The sequence below is a fragment of the Etheostoma spectabile genome, chromosome 15 (assembly GCF_008692095.1).
Source record: "Etheostoma spectabile isolate EspeVRDwgs_2016 chromosome 15, UIUC_Espe_1.0, whole genome shotgun sequence".
NCBI lineage: Eukaryota > Metazoa > Chordata > Actinopteri > Perciformes > Percidae > Etheostoma > Etheostoma spectabile.
The window spans coordinates 20,088,996-20,110,377 of NC_045747.1; the positions used below are offsets into that span (position 1 = coordinate 20,088,996).

The window sequence follows — 21,382 nt, forward strand, 5'->3', positions numbered from 1 at the left end:
TCACTAAAATGTTCCTAAGCTCCCCGTAATAATAGGAAAAATAATAATTTGATTAAGATTTCTTTACAGTGCACTCTGTATCACTCACTACAATGAATCAATCTTCCATCCCCATTCATCTCTGTGCGGGTGTGTAGTGTGTGTGTGTGTGTGTGTGTGTGTGTGTGTGTGTGTGTTTTATGCAGTTTTGTTCAGATTTATGTTTTCCTCCGTGGGTGCTCACGGGCGCACGGCCTTTAAAAAAAAAGAAGAAATTAGTCAAATAATGTTTGTATTTCAGAACCTTAGAAAACGGACAGCGGCCGATGATGAACACACACGCCCATTAACTCGACAGCAAAGCTGTAAAGTAGACATCTGTCAACTCAGGACAGCAACACTCCCAAATACTGATAGGATTGGAGATGAGAAGTTAAACTGACACGTAAATGTAAATAAATGTAGCCTACCGGCAGTCTGGCTCGCGTGGGTGCTCGGTATTTTCCGTGGGTGCTCGAGCTCCGGAGCAACCGCGGTATCGGCGCCTATGGTCAACGGGTCAAAATGGCAGACGGGCGTGACGAGCACCCGCGAGCACGGTAAGGAGTGGTGGACGAGCGAGATAGAGAGTGACTGACCAGAGAAATAAAACGCATTTGCCGATTCATCATCCACTTTAGCAAAGCATCTCACTATCACTTTTTCAGATATATATATAATCCGGTACAGAAAAAGTCGAAAGTCGTTGCTATGGAGATAATACATTGTCTCCCTTTCGTCGCATTGGTGTAAACTGGCAGGTTTCAGAGTTGAAAGTAGTTGCATGTTTCAACTCGTCTCGTTGCGAAGGTTAAGGCTCTGACACACCAACCCGATGACCGGCCGTCGGACAGTCTGGCGAGGTCGGTCACTGACTACAGTTTCTCAAAATCGGAAAAAAAATCTTTTAAACTGACCTTTGTCGATTTGAAAAAATGACAGAGTCAGCGACTGCACGGCAGATTTCTCCTTAAAATGTTTTCAGAAACACGTTTCGGTGAACTATATTCGTAAAATACGAGATCGTATCATGAACATTCCGCCGTTGTGGTCAGTTTTGAAATTCTGGAGAAGCCACAACAGAATTTTTTTGGGGTGAAAATACAGATTGGCGCCGCCCGTTGTTATGGAGACGTTTTTCGTCTCGCGCACGCAGAACGCCAGCCCAAGTCGGCGCCGCGTCGGTGTGTTCCGAGGCAGTCTTCTGACCAACTCCAGGAGGCGGTAAGTTCGGCGGTGGGGGTGGTGTGTCAGAGCCTGTACGCATACCCTGGGGGCTAAGCCCTTCCTGTCATTGCTGCTAACTTGGAACTTAACGGCTGTTGAAGAAATTCTGGGATGAATTGACTGATTGTTTCCAGACTCTGCGCCGTATTAAACTCGAGACGGCCGAGCCTGCGGGGACAAGCTCCTCGACACCAGCAGAGTGAAAAGGATCCGTTAAAACACCAGCACTTTCCAGCCGTAGTGGACGAAAGAGCAGCCGAAGAAGAGGCAGTCCACCGCCTGGTCCACCAGCCAATCAAACACCACCTCCCGGTTCCCTGAGCCAATGGTGACCCTCAGCTTGAAGTTGCCCCCCTCGCTCAGGTTGTTGTTGCTGATGGGAAACAGGTTCACCACTTCCATGTCGAAGGTGACGGCAGAGCCCACGGTGATGGCCGGCAGCTGGTTGGTCATCTCTTTACCGTTGACGAATACTGCACCTGGGAGGACACACATCCACACTCCGTACTGTTACATCACTTTATTTAACAGTTTTTTTAAACAGTGGCAGTGTGTGAACCACTCAGATCATGCATGAAATTAAAATCTGGATCTGTAAAGTAAGGTTTTTATGGGAGTAGCATCTATGTGTGCCTTTAATTGCAGGTCATTGTTGTTTCCTAAAAACAAGCATGCATGCATGCATTTGCTTCCTCATTTGCAAAAGCCAAAGATTTTTTTCACACTCCAAGTTTTACTACAGGCCCCCAGGAAGTGTAATAAAGCTTTTTTTACCGTAGCATTCATACAGTGGAACTGTGATGCCATGGAAGCCAAAAAGACTTTTCACCGTGGACTTATACGGTGACAGAGCGTGGATCCATTTGTTTGTTTGAGCGTCAAACTCAAACTTGTTTCTGAATCAGCCAACCGTCTCCTGGGCCTTGGCCGTGTGGAGAGCAACACACTTCAAATGAAAATTCCCAAACCGGCAAGTGTCAGCAAAATCTTTGTTATTAAATGTCGCCAAGGTAACAATTTATCTCGCAAAGTGCTGTCCCGATCCCATTTATACATATCTGAGCTCATGTGGCCTCACTCACTCACTCACTCACTCAGCACCTCAGATCAATTAAGTCAGAGAGTCTTTAGGCCTTAGTCCTCAGGGCACAGTTTGGAATTGGGCCAGTCTCTTTTTTTATAAAACAGTCCATTATAAGTCTCTATTTAATTTTGTCACTGCACAAAGTAAAACGTCCCTCTGCAACAATGTTTTGATTACAGTGGACTTTGTTAAGTGGCACTATCTCTACCTAAACTGCAACTTAACAAAGTTACACGTTATGTGTGAAAATAGGTTGTAAGAACGAAGCAGTTTGTGTTGACTTTACGGTCAAACTTAATATCAAACTGGATGCACGGGAGATCTGTGGACACAGCTATAGAATATGGCCATACTTCTCCCCAGAACCCTGTCCGTGTCAGCGTACCGTTGGTGGAAATGCAGACGGCCTGGTCTCTCTGAAGTGACTCTTCCCCCCTCCCGCTGTCCACACACACACCCAGACTGTCCCTCCGATCCATCTGGCCTGCTGCAGATATCCTGTGCGCACACACACACACACACACACACACACACACACACACACACACACACACACACACACACACACACACACACACACACACACACACACACACACACACACACACACACACACACACACACACACAGAGTTAGATTCCTACCACACAGGTACCATTTCCGTGAAAGAAATCCAACATGAATATATTTTTCCAGTTGGAAGGCATCCAACGATCTGTTAGTATCTGAGTGGGTCAGTGTGCATACTTAAAGGTGAGCGTCTGGCCACAGAAGTAGGTGGGCGCGTTGGAGTAGAGGACGGGGCAGCGCGACTGGGAGGAGTCACTGCGTAGAGCGATGTTTCGCCTGCTGCTCAGGATGTAGCCCTCAGTGCCTGGACACCACTCTGGATCATGAGAGAGTAAATACACACACACACAGAGAGCTTGTCAACAAATGTGGTTTTCAGGCCCTCGGAAAGTGCGCTGGACGCTGGGCCCTGATGCCATAGGGCCCAAAAAGATTTTTCCCCAAAGACCGGGGAAAGGCACACCTGTAAATCCATGGAAACATTTAGAATTTGATCCATTAAGTCAGATAACATTTGGAAGGATGCACCTTGTATGGCAGCCGTGGCCACGGTCTATGAATGTGTGTGTATGTTTAATGGTTGAATGGTTACTGTACTATGTAAAAACACTTTGAGAAGTCAAGACTACAAAAGCGCTATAAATTACAGTCCATTGACTAGAGTTGGGCGGTATCCAAATTTTGAAACCGTCAAACCTCCACTATTATACGTATGACTGTAAAATGATGACGTAAGGCTCAGATGGCGTCACCAAATTGTTGGCTTGTGTCTACACCGTTCAGAAACTGAATACCAAACAGTAACACTGAAACACCTCTCCCCAAATGCTGCCAAACTGCAGAAGTCGTTTTCTTCTTCGAGACCAGGTCTCTCGGTCTCTCTCTCTCTTTCTCCCACACTGTCACGTGATGACACGTAAGCATTTTTTGGCATTAAATAAATTATATTGCATTACTTTTTTTTTTATGACGGTATTTAAACTGATACTGTAGTTTTAAGACCCGTATTACCGCCCAACCCTTCCATTGACATTTACATACCCCCACCAAACTACATGGAAAAATTAACAAAAAAGTACTTATATTCAAGGTACAGTGGCTGGGATAAGTTGATTAAGGGTGTAACTGGGATAAAAGAAAATATGAGTGAGTATTGTGAAGCGTTGAAATTTATCAACTTGCTATAATGTCCAAAGTCAAAAAATGCTGTACTGCTACATTTGTCAGTGTTTTATTCTTGTATATTTAAAATGTTTGTAGAAAGTATTACATAGTAGAAAGTGCGGCATCGCCCATCTAGGAAAATACATGTGCATGTCTAGAAATTCATGTTGCAATTTTTCAATGCTGTGAGCACCCTAAACCAAATTTCATTCCCCCTTAGTGTATTACAGTAAAGAAAGGAAGATATCTCAAAACCTGGAATAAAATGAAAACTGTCTGCATGGTTGCATACCACGAGAGGTAAATGTTTTTGGAAGTTATGTGTCAACTTCAGCTGGTCTCGCTTTGCCAGACCTTCCTCTGCGGAGGAGGGTCTGGCAAGTCAACACAGCATTCCGAGATGAGAGAAAAACGTGCTAGTCTAGCTAGCTGTCTGGATTTACCCTGCAGAGATCTGAGGAGCAGAGAAAGCAGAAGGAAATGGACATCGTCTAACAGGACATGCATCCGGCAGAATTTCGAATCCCCGAACTGGACATAGACCAACCATCAGCTAACAAACTGGGCTTCCATCATGAGTGTTACTTCAATCCTGCTACAGGTGTAGACCCCCCAGCACCTCTATCAACAACATCAATATGTACCTACTGTCACAGACCATGATAATGTTTCTAACACGTTACCATGCAGCTGTCCCTGGGTCAGATACGGCAACTGAGTCTCCACCTACCATGGGGTGCCAGTGTGGTGTAACCCGTCTGGGGGATGCTCCAGGGGCTCCACTCGGTGCGACCCTCCCCGCGGGCGCAGACCCTGAACAGGTAATCATTGTGAGGGTCAAGGTGGAGAACCAGGAACTCGCACTCCCGACCTATGTATGCGTCCTCGTACTGGCTCCCCCCGCTGCCAGATCGCCGGTACTGCAGCCGATATTCCGCCGCTGCAAAGTCCTCATCCACCTGATGCACACAGACACTAATTATTGCATTTACATCACTAGGCATGGGAGTATGTTCTCTGTCTTTCTTTCACACCCTCTTGCTGACCTTACACCAGCGGACCAGCGTGCCACCCGGTCTCTCCTGCAGCTCTTCTATCTGTACGGGCGGGTGGGAGGAGACGGAGCCAAGGCGGGTCACCCGGTCCCTCAGCAGACCCAGCAGGGAGTCGTCCAGCTGGGCGGAAACACACGGCACGTCCACCAACGCTGGTACCTCTGGAAGACTGGAATACACACAGAACACCGTAAAAGAAACACCAGAAAGTACCCGAATCACTGTCCAGGATAGTCTAAGGCGAGTTTTTATTTTCTATCTTGGAATATTATTGCCCATAGCTGGGGATTTGTTTTGCTCTATAGATGGAAACACATGCAGCCTGTCTCTGTCCTACCTGTCCAGTTGGATGTGCATGGCCTTCTTGGTGAAACTCCCCAGTTTGTCCTCCTTCTCCCCGAGACCACAACGCAGAGCTGCTTCCCCTGGAGAGACAGAGACTACATTTAAATATCTGACACGTGTACGACTTTCTTATTCGACTGGAATTGAGGGTAACATTTGATCAGAAGTAAGGCTGCAAACAAAGAGTTTTTTAATTGTTGATTATAAATTGTTTAGCCACAAACAAAGTCAGAAAACTGGGACAAACTGCCACTGTGACAGCCATTGATGTCTTGTTTTGCTCGACCAGAACAGTTTTGGGGACCTCCCGCAAGACATTTTTTTCAATAAAAAATATGTATCATTTTGGACCCTTATTATTACCACCTCTGTGTCTAAAATGTTGGAAAAGCTAAAGCAGATAATAAATGAATAACTCGTAAAAGAACTTATAGACAAAACTTGCTAAAGAAATCCACTGGGGAACAACTACAACCACTAGATCTGAGAACAGTCACACCTGATGTTCACAATGATTGAACATTCATTTGGCTTGGGGGACGCCCAAAACGGTTTAGGTGCTGCGCCTAAGCCTTATGACGGTAGGAAGAACCCTGATAACAACAGCAAAACGAGTACAAAACAACCAGTCCTTTGCAGATGGTGTCTGTCCAACAGCAGAGAGAGAGTAAATGTTGCCTTTCAGGGACTCACCTTCTCTGAGCAGCTCGTCAGCCTGGCCCACCCCGTGCTCAATGAGGCTCTGGCAGTCATCTAGAGGTTTGATGCTGTCCGCCTCGATGGCGTCCACCTCGGCCAGCAGGGCGGCCAAACGCTCCGTCAGCAACTGACTCGCCGCCGCCTGCAGCTCCGTGAAGTGGCGCCGGAGGGCCTCGCGGGCCTGACCTGAGCTGCCCCGGACCTAAGGAACAATTAAAAAATAGATGAAAGTAACCACACATACTGTCCTTCTGAAAAGATAAAAGATAAAATGTCACCATTCTGATTGATTATTGATTATACTGTTTATTGATCCCCAGTGGGGAAATTACAATTTACACTCTGTCTCAGAGATGTCCGAGTGAGTGAGATTCCAGTTGAGCTGGACCAGCACCCTGAGCGGCTGGGGAGGATACGGTGCCTTGCTCAAGAGCATCCCTGGCATCTCTCCAGCTAACTCCAGCTAAGCTCCGGTTCCCAACCCAGCTCCCTACGGAGTTTCAAGTTCTTTGTCATATGCAACATGAGAACAGAGAAGCAGTTGTTGGCTAGGATAGATCTTAGATCTCAGAAGTGCATGGCTATTTTATACATATTTAATGAGCATTGTTGGACAACTTCAGGACAGATTACAATCTGGTATAGATGTGCAAACATCACAATGTTTATTTCACTACTATTGAAAAATCCCACAAAAATACCCAAACCAACATGTGTTAGTCTGCCTCCGCTCAAAGCCTATTGGTTCTTACTAAAGATGTAAAGCTTTTAAAAACAACTCACAAATATATATACACTCATGTAGTTTTTTTTTTGTAAGTCTCAGTAATTTCCCCCCAAAAAAACAGCTAGTCACTGGAGTTTTTAATCAAACAAACAGGAGGATATAGTGCATTTGTCGGGGACTATTTTCAGCAGCGGATTAATCCACACTTGGTGCTCTAGAGAGTATTTGGGGCAGCAGGACGGTGTGTGGGATTGAATCAAAATAAACTACAGTGTGTGTTTTCACGGTAATGAAGGGATATGTCACCCAGGGCAACAATGTGGCTCATTGATGTGTTTTATGAACAATGGAGCTCTATGGCACAGAGGAAGAAAGCTCTACTACTAATATCATCATCATCATCATACACAGTGTAGCACAGACTACTACTGACGAGCGGCTTGTCAGGAAGCTTGCAGGATTGTCATCAGAGGTACAGGTCGTGTTTCAGTTCCTCTTTGCAGAACACACTTTTATACACCAACACACACGCACGCACGCAGTGATAGAAAGATAGCAGGAAACGGAAGGCTGATTGATAACCGCTGCACTGAAAAAGCATGGACAGTCATCACTTCCTGACCATTATCAGCGCAACCCAGACGACCAACGATCAATATTTTGTTAAAATATTACTCAAACTAAAAATATAACCAGACATCATCAAACATGGGAGGAGACGATCTGAGATCAGGCGAATGTTTGGATGACTCCTCTCCTACAAGGAAAAGATGTTGCAGTGATAGTATTGTCTGAGTTTTCAAACACACACAGTCTGGTATCTCCAGTCTTATTCTCATTGTGTGTTTGTGTGTAATGTTTCCTGGATTCCTTTAACCCTCATGTCGTCCTCGGGTCAAATTGACCCGTTTTCCTATATCGATAACTACCCAAAATAACATGATTGAGTCCACACAAAGCTCTTACAAGCACAAATCTCTACTTTCATGAATTTTTGGGCGTCTCATTCAATTTTATAGCATTTGAAAAAACAATTGAAGTGGTTTTAAAAATAGTATTGAGTAAAAGCTGACATAGTCCAGTCTGTGATTATTCATTAACATACTTTCCTTTAATTGAAGTCTAAATAATTTCTAATTTCTGACAACAATGAGGTTTATTGAACATAAATTCCAAAAATAACTGTAAAACTAAAGTTAATAAGCTAGTGTTCCGTAGTGTTGAACATTGAAAAAAGCGTCAAAAGTGTTTAAAAAAAAAGGGACAAAAACGTCAGAAAAATTAAAAAAGAAAAGAAAAAAAATGTAAGACAAAAAGTGTTGATTTTCAATTGTGACGGGAAGACAACACGAGGGTTTAATCTGGTGCTGAGCCATCCCCGCTGTGGGAAAGGAGGGGGCCACGGAAAAGAAACCCCAAAGATAATGTATGATGGAACAGCTGGGATTGGGTGGAGGGAGTCTCTGACACACAAACACAGAAGTCCTGGACAGTTGGGGTAGGCGGTTTTCTGGAAAAGGCCGAACAAACGGCAGAATGTGAAAATCCCAGGCGTCCTGCTGCAGCTCTCCGCTCTCTGTCCTCCGCCCCTCTCTTCATACAGTAACCTGTATGAGCACTAGTCGTTCATACCAATTATCCACATCATGATTGTGATCCCGATTATATATTATTTACATTATATACCGGACTTACAGCTGCTAAGAGGAGGATTGCAACCAATCTGTTTGTCCATGGATGCTTTCTTTTTTGGATGTCACGTACATGGAACCTTCGACGGCTCGTGTGGGTGGAGCCCCGGGGAAGACGTCGGAGACGTGGCACAGCATGGCTGAGTCCTTAAAGGCAATGCTGTGGCCTTTTCTTGTGTTTGCGTGTGTGATTGGTCCCTTGTCTTGTGTCTGTCTGTGTTGTTTTGTCTCCCTCCCTCCCGTTTTTCCTTTCTGTGATTTTGTGGCCCTGGGATGCGTTCCTATGTCCCAGTGTGTTGTTTGTAACCGTTTGGGAATGTTATGTTAACATTGTTATTTTTTCTGAATGTAAAAGTAAAAATTTTATCACAAAAAAAAGCGATCCCTCTTGTTTTCTGTGTGAAGTCATGGTTTTCCAGGATGCCTTGGGCACCACCACAGCATCAAACCTAACTGACTTTTCTTAGATCTAATGATTGTGGTTGGTCCCCAGTGGACTTTTTTTTTTTTTTTAAGTTTTCTTTTTAAGCTTTTTCAGTGTTATTTATTTATTTATAATCTGCTCTAGGTTATCCAACGTTTTAGACTCAGATATGATAAATTGCACATGTTTTTTATTAAAAACTTTACTTTTCTAAAAGGGAGGACCCCTAACACCCCCGCCAAATACAGTATGTGCACCTAAACCTTCCACTGAACACTGCTAACTGTGATTAAGTCTCTCCCTAGCTACATAAACATGAACTAGCCGCTGTGAGCCTTTGGCTAAAGTTAGCAGAAGGCTAAACTATTAGCAACATTTTATCTCCATCTCTCAAACGCTCTTCAGGTAATGACACATTTTATTGCGTTTATTTAAAAATACACACTGTACTGTTTATTACTGCATATTGGGTGAAGAGTATATAATAATGCTTTCGAAACAAAACCCAACAAACGATTTTACTTTCCAATTTCACACAAAGAAACAATTGATAAATTAAAAGGAGTCAGAGCTGTATGTTTTAGGACAAGAATCTCCCTCTCCACTAAGACGTGCAAAGCAACAGGAAATAGCAGCATTGTTTACAACGAGCAGCCGGAGGGGTAAATCTAGACAGCAGGAGGAAGGAAGAGATAGCAGAGAGAGAGAGAGAGAGAGAGAGAGAGAGAGAGAGAGAGAGATACACTCCCCTGGGACTCCGTTGGGTCAGTGGCTAACCCACTTCATGTTACCCTGGACTGATTGTGTGTGTGGGCGCACACACAATCAGTGCGTGGAAGTGTGTGTAAAACCATTAAAATCCATTGTCAGTGGTGGAATGACTGCTCATTTCTTTAAATTTCTTATGCTGCACTGTAACTTTTATTCTTGTGTTTTATGTGTCTATTTTTTAACTGTCTATTCATGTGTTTTATCGGTTTTTAATGCTTATGATTTTTAACTGTTTTTACTTGTGTTTTATCTGTTTAACTGATTTTGTGTAAAGCACTTTGAATTGCCCTGTTGCTGAAATGTGCTCTACAAATAAAGCTGCCTTGCCTTGGAATGTAACGAAGTACAAATTCCAGGTACTTGTAAAGTATTTCCATTTTCTGCTCCTTTATTTCACTGTGCTACATCTCAGAGGTAAACCCTGTAGTGTTTCCTCCTTCCATTTATCTAACAGCTGGAGTTACTTTTCTGATTTTTCATGCGCTTCCTGTCCAGTGAAAACCTGGGATCTGCAGACGTGTTGATTTGGGATGTATTGTGATAAACTGTGTGCCTTTATGTTTTTAGAAAATGCTCCGACTCGATCTAAATAAAAGTATCTTCAAAGCCTCCTTGATTCACGGGAAAACGCAGCATCACAAAAGAATTGAACCTGACTCTAAAATAGAGCCCGACCGAAGGATTTTTAAGGCCGATACCGGTACAAATATTTGATTATTTAAAAATCCGATATCCCAATACATCGGCTGATATATATAAAAAAAATTCCAGAAACGGGTCACAAAACATAAACAGATTTCGCCAACATTAGGTATTTATACTTATTTATTATTTATCTATTTTTAATTTGTTTTACTGTCACACCAGATCAGAGGAACATCAAAATATATTAAAGTTCTGATAAACAAATTGTATAAAAATACAAACTTAAGATATGAAACTTAAAGTCCTTTGAAAAAAAACATATTATCTAAAAAATAATGAAAAGTGTTGCCAACAGGGACATTGTAGAGCGCCCTCTGGTGGACAAACTATGCTTCCTATCATTTATTTGTCATTTTGGGAAACGCCCAATATTGGCCGATAATATCAGCCCGCAGATATATCGGTCGGGCTCTACTCTAAAAGGAGCTATAAGCCGAAAGAGCTTCCTCAACAGCAACATGGTGGCGCTACCCGGCCTGGCTAGTCCAGGCCTGTTCTCTGATCTGTGTCAGGTGCAGAGCTGAGGCAGAGTGTGGAACCTGTTTGCGGGCCTGGCTGAGGCCGTGCAGGCGCTGCTGGAGTTCACTGCGGTAGTTCTGGGCCGCCTCGATGCTTTCTTTCGCCTCCTGCAGCATCACGTCCACCTCCACAGACATCGTCCCGCCTCCTGACACACACACACACGAAAGAGAAAAATTACAAAACATACAAGATGCGGTATAACCTGAAACCAGACACACAAAAATCACGCATACTGTGTTTCAGTGAGTGTAAAATGTCGTCAGCTAAGCTAACACCCTGAGGAATCAGTATTTATCTCAGGTTTACTGGGGAAATTACTGTTGATTATTCCAATCTTTTTAGACGCACACATCACATGTGTTTCATCAGGCAAATTGTCTCTGCTGCCGTCTTGTTGTTAAGAATTGCAATTTTTCCTCTTTGTTTATAACAGATGGAAAAGTCGGCACACTGATAATGTTCCCATGAACACATTTGACCCCCACCAAGTGACATTACGAGCATCAAGCTCACCTTCAGACGCTAAATACCTGTTCACGGGAGCATTATCCAGTGTGCGGACTCTATTTTTTCTGTATTCAGCATGTTCTTCTGTCCAGCACATAGACAGTGTATTAATATTTACAGTTTTAATCATCATAGATGTGCATGCATTTAAAAACCCTTTTTTTTCTCTTTGTTTATAATCAGACTTATTAATGTGAAGAGTTTTCACTGGAACTATTGACGCTGTTAAACTTTCCAGAGTTTTAATGTGATATTTCCTTTTTACAGTTTTTTTGGATTGCTAAACCACAGTGGGCACAACTGGGGCCACATGTGCAAAACTCAAAAGTCTGCACAGCAGCAGTTCACATGGACCAAACTCTAGTTACTTTTTCATTGTTAGAACGGTTTTCAAAACTCTACACACTCACGGTTGTAACCACGACCTGCACAACACTGTGGATTTACAGCACATTGTTCAGATGCTAACACACTGCTGTCACACCTGTTAACCACCCATTCTAAACACAACAGATCTCAACCTGGTGCCTCTCAAACACTGTTGATTGCAATTTTACCTGAAAGTATAAGCAGGTGTCTTGTTTTATGCTTGTTATTGAACATATATGGTATTTATATAGAGAAAGCTCAGAAAGCCTTTTTTAATACAATTACCAAATAAGAATTAAACAGTTATACACTGTACTGTTTGAGAGAAAAAGGTGAAAGAGCAAAGATACCAACATGTCCATGTCAGATGTCTGAGGCTATGTAAACAGCCCCCAAAAAAGGGAAAAACACCATATCTTTACAATAGTAACACTAAAACCAGACCAACTACACTGAGTTCTTACTGTTATTCAGAAAGTAAGGGAAGTGAAATGAATGGAAACACCACATTCATTAGTATTTAGAGAAGGCACACATCCAATGTGATGAAGAAAACATGCCTCATGATGCTGGAGAGAGGCAGGATCAGTCACACTATTTTACTGTTATGTGCCTTTGGTTTTTTTTAGTAATTCCATAAATTACAAGAGACAAAATACCATATTAAAGCAAACTGCTGATCTAAATCTTTTCTTTAAAGAAACTATTGAGTAGTGTGAAGTCACTTCAATTGTTTAAACTGTAAAGATGAAAAGTGAATATTTTCTGTATTGGTGTTTGATGCTGGTGTTTCTACTCTCAGTGTGTTCTGAGTGACAGTGTGTGTTATCTCAGTGAGGGTTGTTCATAGTGTGTGTCTGCACTGAGCCTGCTTTTGGCCGTGTGTTGAGAGTTGTGTTGCTGTGAATGAGTTTTGCAGGTGATGTAAACTGTTCATCTCAGGTGACTGGTGGTAGTGCAACCTTTGGCTTCAGCTTTGTTGTTTAGCAATAAAAAAAATAAAAAAAAACTGTAATGCAAACAGAATCCAGTTTTGTCTTTGTCCTTATGGGGTATTAAGAGTACACTGATGAGGGAAAAATGCATTCAAATAAATTTTAGCATGAAGCTGCAACATAGCAGAATGTGAATTAATGCAGGGGTCCGAATATTTGCTGAATGCACTGTTTATGGAGTCCAATAACCTGCATCCACAGGTACAACGCTGCATGCAGAGCATTTTGACTGGCAGAGGATGTGTGGCAACAAGACAACCACTTCCTACCGCTACCAGCCAGCAACCAACCAGTTAACAGCACTACTTTACTTCAGTACACTGCAGAGTGGAAACAGACTGATACTGACCTTTCTAGCATACAATTTGAATGACTGCTCAGTCTGATATAACATGAAGGACTTAGTAAGCATTCCTGACCCCAGACCACACTGAGTGAGGACCAGCAGGTAACATAAAGTCAGTTTATTTAGCTCATTCCTGTGACCTTAGCATCCATTATCAAAGTTTATTAAAATAATGCTGCTGTGCTGATACATTTGGTTATTTTGGCTGCGTGTTAAATGTTAAGGCCATTCGGTCAATATGTGAAAACTGATTGCACAGAACAGAACACAAAGTAATGTCAACACGTAGAGTTGGTCTGGTTTTAAAACGACCGCTCTAATGTCACTGCAGTCACAAACGCATAACACTGCTTCTGAAAGTTTGCAACTCGACATCTACGACAACCCGTATCACAGAAACACTTTTCCAACAGTGTATAAAACAAAATACATTAAAGTATTAGAGTATTCCCCTCTGGTATTCACTGATAAAACTCTCAAAGTCTAATGAATATTAATTGTAAAGCATCAGTGTGGGTGCAAGACAATCAAATACTCAAAGACAATGAAATAAAAGCGCTGCAACATCACATTGAAACCAGCATCCTTTTACTTCCAAAATATTTTATACATTTACCTAAAAAATCGTGATTGTGATTTTTCCCATAATTAATGCAGCCTTATAGCATAAATATAGAAATATATTGCCAATACACGTATTTGGAGTTCATAACACCGTCAGTCCCAGATTCTCTGACTTGAACATTGGTATTAAAAAAGGGGGGGACACACACCATTTTTTGAGAAAGAATCAAGGGAATTTATATCCAATCTATTGATTGCATTTTTTTTAATTTATTGATTGTTGTTAACTTAATCCCACAGCCTAAAGAGAAATCAAATTGCATTTTAGGTTAGATTAACAGGCCAAAACCCCCAAAAGGTATTGACTATGATATAACACTGAGAACATGAAATGGTCAGATTTGAGAAGCTGGAGCAAGCAAATGTTTTTGCATTTCTGCAAATTCATTTTCTGCTAAATGGCCAATCAATTAATCAACTACCGTAATTCCTCAAATAAAGACTGGTAGTCAATTAAAACATGGGCCTCTGATAGTGTCCAGGGGTGTGGTCAACACAGACAAATAAAGGCCGGCCTCAACTTAAGGCCGGGGAAAAAATAGTGTGGATAATCTCCTAAATGCCTTTCATATAATGTCAAGTTTACCGTAATGTACATTTCTACCAATTTAAGATTCAACATTATATTCATGCTTTTTTCTGGGTTATGGTACTCATGTAGAGTATTATTTTCCTACCGGTATTTTAGTTGGTTTTAGTAGGTGCGGGTGTATGTGTTACTCAGCCAAGTGTAGTGTGTAATGTACAGGTGCCAACAGATGGCAGTAGCTACATTAGATGTAACACGGGTCTCATTTAGGGACAGCAGAGAATGATGGACTTTTCAACAACAAAACGAAAAATGTTTTAAAGTATGTGGAAGAAAACTCAGGTGAAAAAGCCGCAAGACATTTTGACATTGACCCCAGGAGAATCCGAGACTAGAAGAAACAGAAGGATGAGCCAACGACATTAGCCGACAGGAGCAGGGCACGGCTAGCTAGCTGGAGGTGGGAGGAAAAGAGTTAGCCTGGAGCTAGAAACGAAGCTAGCTAGCTGGAGGTGGGAGGAAAAGAGTTAGCCTGGAGCTAGAAGCGAAGCTAGCTAGCTGGAGGTGGGAGAAAAAGAGTTAGCCTGGAGCTAGAAACGAAGCTAGCTAGCTCGAGGTGGGAGGAAAAGAGTTAGCCTGGAGCAAGAAATGAAGCTAGCTAGCTCGAGGTGGGAGGAAAAGAGTTAGCCTGGAGCAAGAAATTAAGCTAGCTAGCTCTAGGTGGGAGGAAAAGAGTTAGCCTGGAGCAAGAAATGAAGCTAGCTAGCTTGCTGGAGGTGGGAGGAAAAGAGTTAGCCTGGAGCAAGAAATGAAGCTAGCTAGCTATCGTCTTTAACGTTAATCAGATACTGGAGTACTGTATGCTCTTATTGTAATCTACCAGCAATACTGTAGTACCTATATTTAAAATAAATGCCCGGTACATTTACCGGGTTCGAACGGAAACAGTGGTGGTGTTTGATTATTTCTGACCCAAAATGCTTTGTCGCCCTTCTTGTATATGGTGATATTTTTTAAATGTTTCTTAAAAAATGGATGATCTCTGTCCACTGGAACGCCATGGCTTTTACTTTAAAATGGTTTATTTAAAACAATTATACTTATCAAATAGAGGGAATTAGAAATAAATGCCTGCCTCTCATAAATGCCTGCTTCAAATAAAAGCTGGGTACTTTCAGTAGTTCAGGGAAAAAAAGGTCCCGGCTTTTATATCAGCTCTGCCGCCGATGTCATTGCTGACACTGATCCACTACAGTGTATCAGAGCAGTGCATCCTTAACTGTTTCCACAGAAAAATAGAAGCATTTGGATTTTCAAATTTTAATTTCAGTGGGCAACCTTGCGCATTTTTAACTTAATGCTTTTCGATTTATTTTGTTTATTATCCTCAATTTCAAATCAATAAATGTTTTAGTGAAGACCTTCCCTTTAATACACCTCTCCTGACTGTGGACTAATGTGGAGTAACCTGCATCCAGTCACACGTTCACGCCCACACCACATTAGAAAACAACGCTTACTTCAATCTTCTGTATTGAAGTATTGAAATAATGAAGGTTTAAAGAAGTTACTTTCTTTTTTTCTTTGTCCTCCTCAGAGCTGAAAGTAATGACACAACCTGGCCCCTGGCTGCGGTCGGCCACGCTTCCTTTACAGCGTCTAAAGAGGAAGTCCCTGAGAGGCTTCATGCTTCTGCCACATACAGTACACCAGGGCTGTAGGAACAAATTCCCAAAGTCGAATGCAATTCAAATAGTACAAGAAATCAATACTATTGGAATGCTGAAATTACTATTCGAATTAGGCCTGCACGTTTCGGGGGAAATATGAATCATGATTTTTTAGCTTAGAATTGATATCAAGATTCTCTGCCATGATTTTTTTCCACACAAAGTGTAATGTTTATTGCACACATGAACCATGATTAAACAAAACAAATTGGCAGTACCAAATAGGTCTGCACGATTAATCGTTATAAAATCTTAATTCACCCTGGTCACAATTTAATTTTTAAATACTGTAACTTTGATTAAATAAAAAAAATACAAACGTAATGCATCGGGATACTGAGAAATTAAAAAAAATAATAATAATTTAAAAAACTTTTTTTAATGACTTTGTCATTTGATTTTGTGAGCAGACTGCATTACATAGACATAGACTGTATAAAATAGGTTTTAAATTGCTCCCAAGCGCTGCAAAGCCCTCCCTTCTCTTCATGGAAGCCTCAATGTTTACAGGATTGTTGTGATGCGCTATAGGTGCCGAAAGAAATCATGAAGTTGAAGCTAACTGACAGCTGTAGGGCAGCTTACATCAACTTTAGCGGTCTCCATGAAGCTCCCAGCTAAGCTAACTCTGACAGCTGTAGGGCAGCTAACATAAACTTTAGCTTTCTTCATGAATTTCCTAGCTAAGCTAACTCTGACAGCCGTAGGGCAGCTAACGTTTTATTATGCCTCAATGGTACAAAATAACGTATGTAATGAAATAAAATCTGTAACAACCTGATACAAAATAAAAGCCCTCTTTTCAAATAAATAAATATGAAATTATGTATATGGCCTATTCTATGTCAGCTTCAAAATCCAGCTTCAACTAAATATTTCTTAAAACCTTTTCAATGTAATAAGATAAGGTTTTTTTGGTGTTCATGTGAGCTTTGAGATCTCTAGCACCTTTATTAGACACTGAAACAATGTGCTAAAATAATATATAATAAACAATTTCATGAATTAGTAACCCCCCTTGGACAGTACGTAAAAAGTGGACATGTCCGGGCAAAAGAGGATGTTTGGTCACCCTAGCTAACATAAACTTTAGCTTTCTTCATGAAGCTCCCAGCTAAGCTAACTCTGACAGCAGTAGGGAAACTAACATCAACTTTAGCTTCCACCATGAAGCTCCCAGCAAAGCTAACTCTGACAGCAGTAGGGCAGCTAACATCAACTTTAGCTTTCTTCATGAAGCTCCCAGCTAAGCTAACTCTGACAGCAGTAGGGCAGCTAACATCAACTTTAGCTTTCTTCATGAAGCTCGCATTAAATTAACCCAAACTAACGTCTAACATGATGTCATTGTGCTAACCGAGCAACGTTAGCTTTTAAAGCAGCTTCATTACACTTGTTAGATAATGTGTTATTACAGAGTTCTCTGTTGATATGAGTTGGTCGCTGTGTGCTCGTGGTGGAAAATAATGTAATAATAACAATTATAATGTAATAATGTTTATGAGATCCTCTTCAAGGCCAGGCTGATGTTGTAAGTCCCTCTAGTGGACAGAACGTGTAACAACAACCACATGCTTATAAGTGGTATTGACAATGCACAAGCCTGAGTAGTGTAGTACACTAATTGAGGGTGCATTTGAGCATTAAATATTTGAATATTATATTATGAATTATTATATTAAAAGATGAATGAAATTTGAATGGTATTATAGAGGAAGACTGAAAGCTCTACAGTATACACAGTCTCCTCCTCCTCCTCCTATATATATATATATATATATATATATATATATATATACAGTATATTCTTATGTAGCATAAAGGGACTTCAACTGCATTTCGTTGTGCCACCCTGTGCTGTACAATTACAATAAAACAACCTTAATATTGTAATAGAAATATTTTGTCATTTTAGGGAATTGTTTGTGCTAAATCAAGAATTTGGTGTGGGCCTGTGTTAATTTTCCTATCCTCATTAGTGTCTCGTGGTTGTATGTTATTATCTTTTCTAAAAAATCAGCAGATATTGTAAAAAAACTAAACTAAATTAGCGAGCATAAATTCTTCACGGAGCGGACACAAAAGCAGCTAGACAGATCTGCACCATTTAAGATTATTATCTTGATTAATTATTAGATTAGCCCTAATCATTTTTTTAACCTAAAAGTCCAAGTTGTAAATTGTTTGTTTTGTCTGACAAACAGTCCAAAACTGTACAAGTGAACCTAATGAAGTGACCGGTGAGTGTACACTTATCATGGAATTTGTTGTTTAATGAAAGTCCATGAATGGGCCTAAATTAGGCTAGATGTCACAAAACATGTTGATCAGATCCCACAAAACCAGTAAACTGATCTACTGTTCTCTAGCTGCATATAGCTACATAATTGCAAATGTAGGGCTACAGAATTATGCAGGCACTCACTCACTCACTCACTCACTCACACATAAACAACATGCACACATATATCTGTCTCCCCCTCTCTCCTTCTTTCTGCTAACAAACTGCCCAGAACAGCACCCATTACAAGATACCCAAACATAGATTTTGTTTTTTATCTTTATAATCTAAAAAAAGGACGATGGCCCTCTCTCCATGTCTCTAATCCTGTAGTTTATAATCCCTCTTTCTCTCCAGAATCTATGGGCACTTTACCAAGCAAACACCAAACTGGTTTGTCCTATAACACCAACAATATGTTGTCTATATATAATACAGGTGTGGCTGTATCTAAACCTAACCCAAACAAACCTGTATTATTTATGGTTGCATGCGTTGTATGTAAATGTGCAGCCAGAGAGTATCAGCAGTGTGCTTTTCAGAGTATTTAGGTCAACCTGCATGGAATGATGTCCTACTTTCACAGGTCTGTCGAAATATGCAGTGAACCAACCAAGCTCTGCCTAGAGAGGAAAACAAGCCTTAAAGAGGCTGCTTCTTTAAGACTTGCAAACACAAAAGGTTACAAACCTTTACTGATAAAACAGACTTGAATTAAGGGGGTTGTTGTGTGGCGTTTGCTTGTTTATTCAACTTCATCCTTCTGCGTTTTAATATTCTTCTTAATATCCTCAAAAGTTGTTAATATGTTGTTTTTAAAGTATTTAAGTCAACGCAATCAGTATTACCATGCTACACACTTGACAAACCTAAAAGAAAACACAATTTAACTTTATTTTGATGAGTACCTGAATGCTTCATACCGTTATTGACCCAATCCGTCAATAATTATCAAGGAGTTTAAATAAGCTTCTTGGAATTCCTGTCAGCGTGTTGCACATGCTGTGACTAACAGGAAAGCTATGAAAGGCACTCATGTGCACATTATTATTTTTATTATTAGAGCAGACAACTGACAAGAAGACATGTCTCAACTCGCTCACAACTTCCGTATTTAGTAGCTAGCTGGTTATTTCATCAAGTTTAACCTCCGTCGACCAGCATGAGGCTGCCCTACAGTCGTCTTTAGACGTTCAACAACGTAAAATGCATAATTCCATAATTCAGGATGCATTTGGTATGGGAATGGCACAAGAAGGAAAGTCGCTGTAATTAGTCGTGGCAATCTTAAATTATCTGGCGCGTGGAGAGAACTACTACCAAACTCCGTTGAGAAATCTCATATTTTTAAGTTGGCGCTGGTGTCAGCAAACACACATACATCACAAAAATATATATAAGAGTTTTCCTAAATTAACAATGTATTTGATACAATTCGGCGTAGAAGCTGTTTACTAAGCAACAAATTTATCCATGAAATGTCAACTTTAGTAGACGGTCGTTACTGTGTTTTTGGTAGAAGACGGTGATGGCAATAACAGACGAACTAGCTTAAAAGTTTTCATAAGCTGTTAATAAGAATGAAAGAGTGCTACTAATGATATAGGTGATTCCGATAAGCTACGAAATGCACTATTTGCAAGTTAGCGAAACAACATTTTTATTATTAACATTTTAATGGAGTTTGTCGTTACCTTCTCTCAGTAACGTTTAAAGGCAAGAAGGAAAGTTGGGGCTAGCTTGTGGCCAAAAGACAATGATCAACTATCGGAGCATGCTTGGGAAAGCAAACCCAACAAGCTACGAAAGAAAACAACGAATCGGTGAAATCATTATATGGAGAAGTGCTCAAACATACCTGTTTTACTGCTTTGTGGTAGCCATTTAGTCCCAAAATTTATGAATCAACTCCTTGCCGCCGCTACACCACAGCTAGATATGCCGAAGTTTTGCTCAAGTCCAAAAATGACACTATCGAGAATTTCGGGACAGCAGCCAATCACAACAAAAGTAATTTTGATCGACAAGAAATCAGCCAATCGGATTCATATGCTTTGTTATCCCCTCCCTCATCAACCGATCAAAGTGAACTGATGTAATGAATTAATGTGTTAACAAATCTGTACCTACACATGTTGTTGTTGTTGTTGTTGTTGTTGTTGTTGTTGTTGTTTTGTGTATATTTATTTACTTTATTGTATTTATTTAATATTTTATCATTTTATCTTTTAATTATTTTATTATATGTTTATTATTAGTAATATGTCATCATTACTATTTTCCTTATACCCTTTGATTTAAGTTGATGTATAATTATGTTTATAATTATAATAAAATACATTTGGGTGTATGTGTATATCCATTTTTGTAAGTATATTTTCTCATGCACTAATGAAAAGGTTTACATGTTGCAATTGCACTGTAAGCATCTTTAAATAAAACTACAATCTTCACAAACATTTGACAGTAGGCCTACTGGAGTATTTTACATGCAGCACCACAAACGTTTATGTAACTTCATGAGGTTGATGCCAAACACAGAGCATTGCCTATTTAAAATGGGTTATTTCAGTTCATTTACACAGATGTTGAGATCCCCTACTCCCATAAAAGAGACCTGACAGACACACAAAGAAGAGTTTTAGGGTGAAAAACTATTAATCAGTCAACCTATTTACTAATCCTGCAACAATTGACATAATACGTCAAATCAGTGATTTAGGCTATATGTCACAGTTTGTGCACCTTTGATCAAATATTAAAATAGCTTAGAACAATACATCTACACCATAGAAAAAAAGTAATCAGAGGTTTGACCGGGCCAGTCTGGCCAGTAGTGAGTGATCTGACAGTCAGTGTAAAACAGGTTTCTTTCCCATCTCAGTGTAGCAGGTTGTATGATAAACTCTGTGTGGAGTGGCATCGCCCTCTACTGGCCATAAAGCATACAGCACGCTGCAGGCTGTCTGCTGGAATAGAATTCAGTCTCTAGCAGTTAT

General features: G+C 40.7%; 1 protein-coding gene and 1 long non-coding RNA gene across 2 annotated transcripts in view; one reads left to right on the forward strand and one right to left on the reverse strand.

Moving 5' to 3' along the window:
• The window catches only part of LOC116702963 (uncharacterized), a 15,338-nt gene extending 5,739 nt beyond the window's left edge, over positions 1-9,599 (forward strand). The window contains exon 3 of the long non-coding RNA XR_004335297.1: positions 9,589-9,599. This is a non-coding gene — a long non-coding RNA (uncharacterized LOC116702963). The remainder of the gene's footprint in view (positions 1-9,588) is intronic.
• crlf3 (cytokine receptor-like factor 3) lies at positions 7-20,370 on the reverse strand. Its single transcript, XM_032537513.1, has 9 exons — positions 20,242-20,370; positions 11,020-11,147; positions 6,157-6,364; positions 5,456-5,543; positions 5,110-5,287; positions 4,794-5,022; positions 3,077-3,215; positions 2,715-2,827; positions 7-1,724 (listed from the first exon to the last, which is right to left on the reverse strand). Exons 2-9 carry the CDS (start codon positions 11,134-11,136, stop codon positions 1,459-1,461), a joined length of 1,338 nt encoding a protein of 445 aa, XP_032393404.1. The 5' UTR covers positions 11,137-11,147; positions 20,242-20,370; the 3' UTR covers positions 7-1,458.
• Positions 20,371-21,382: the final 1,012 nt, after the last annotated feature.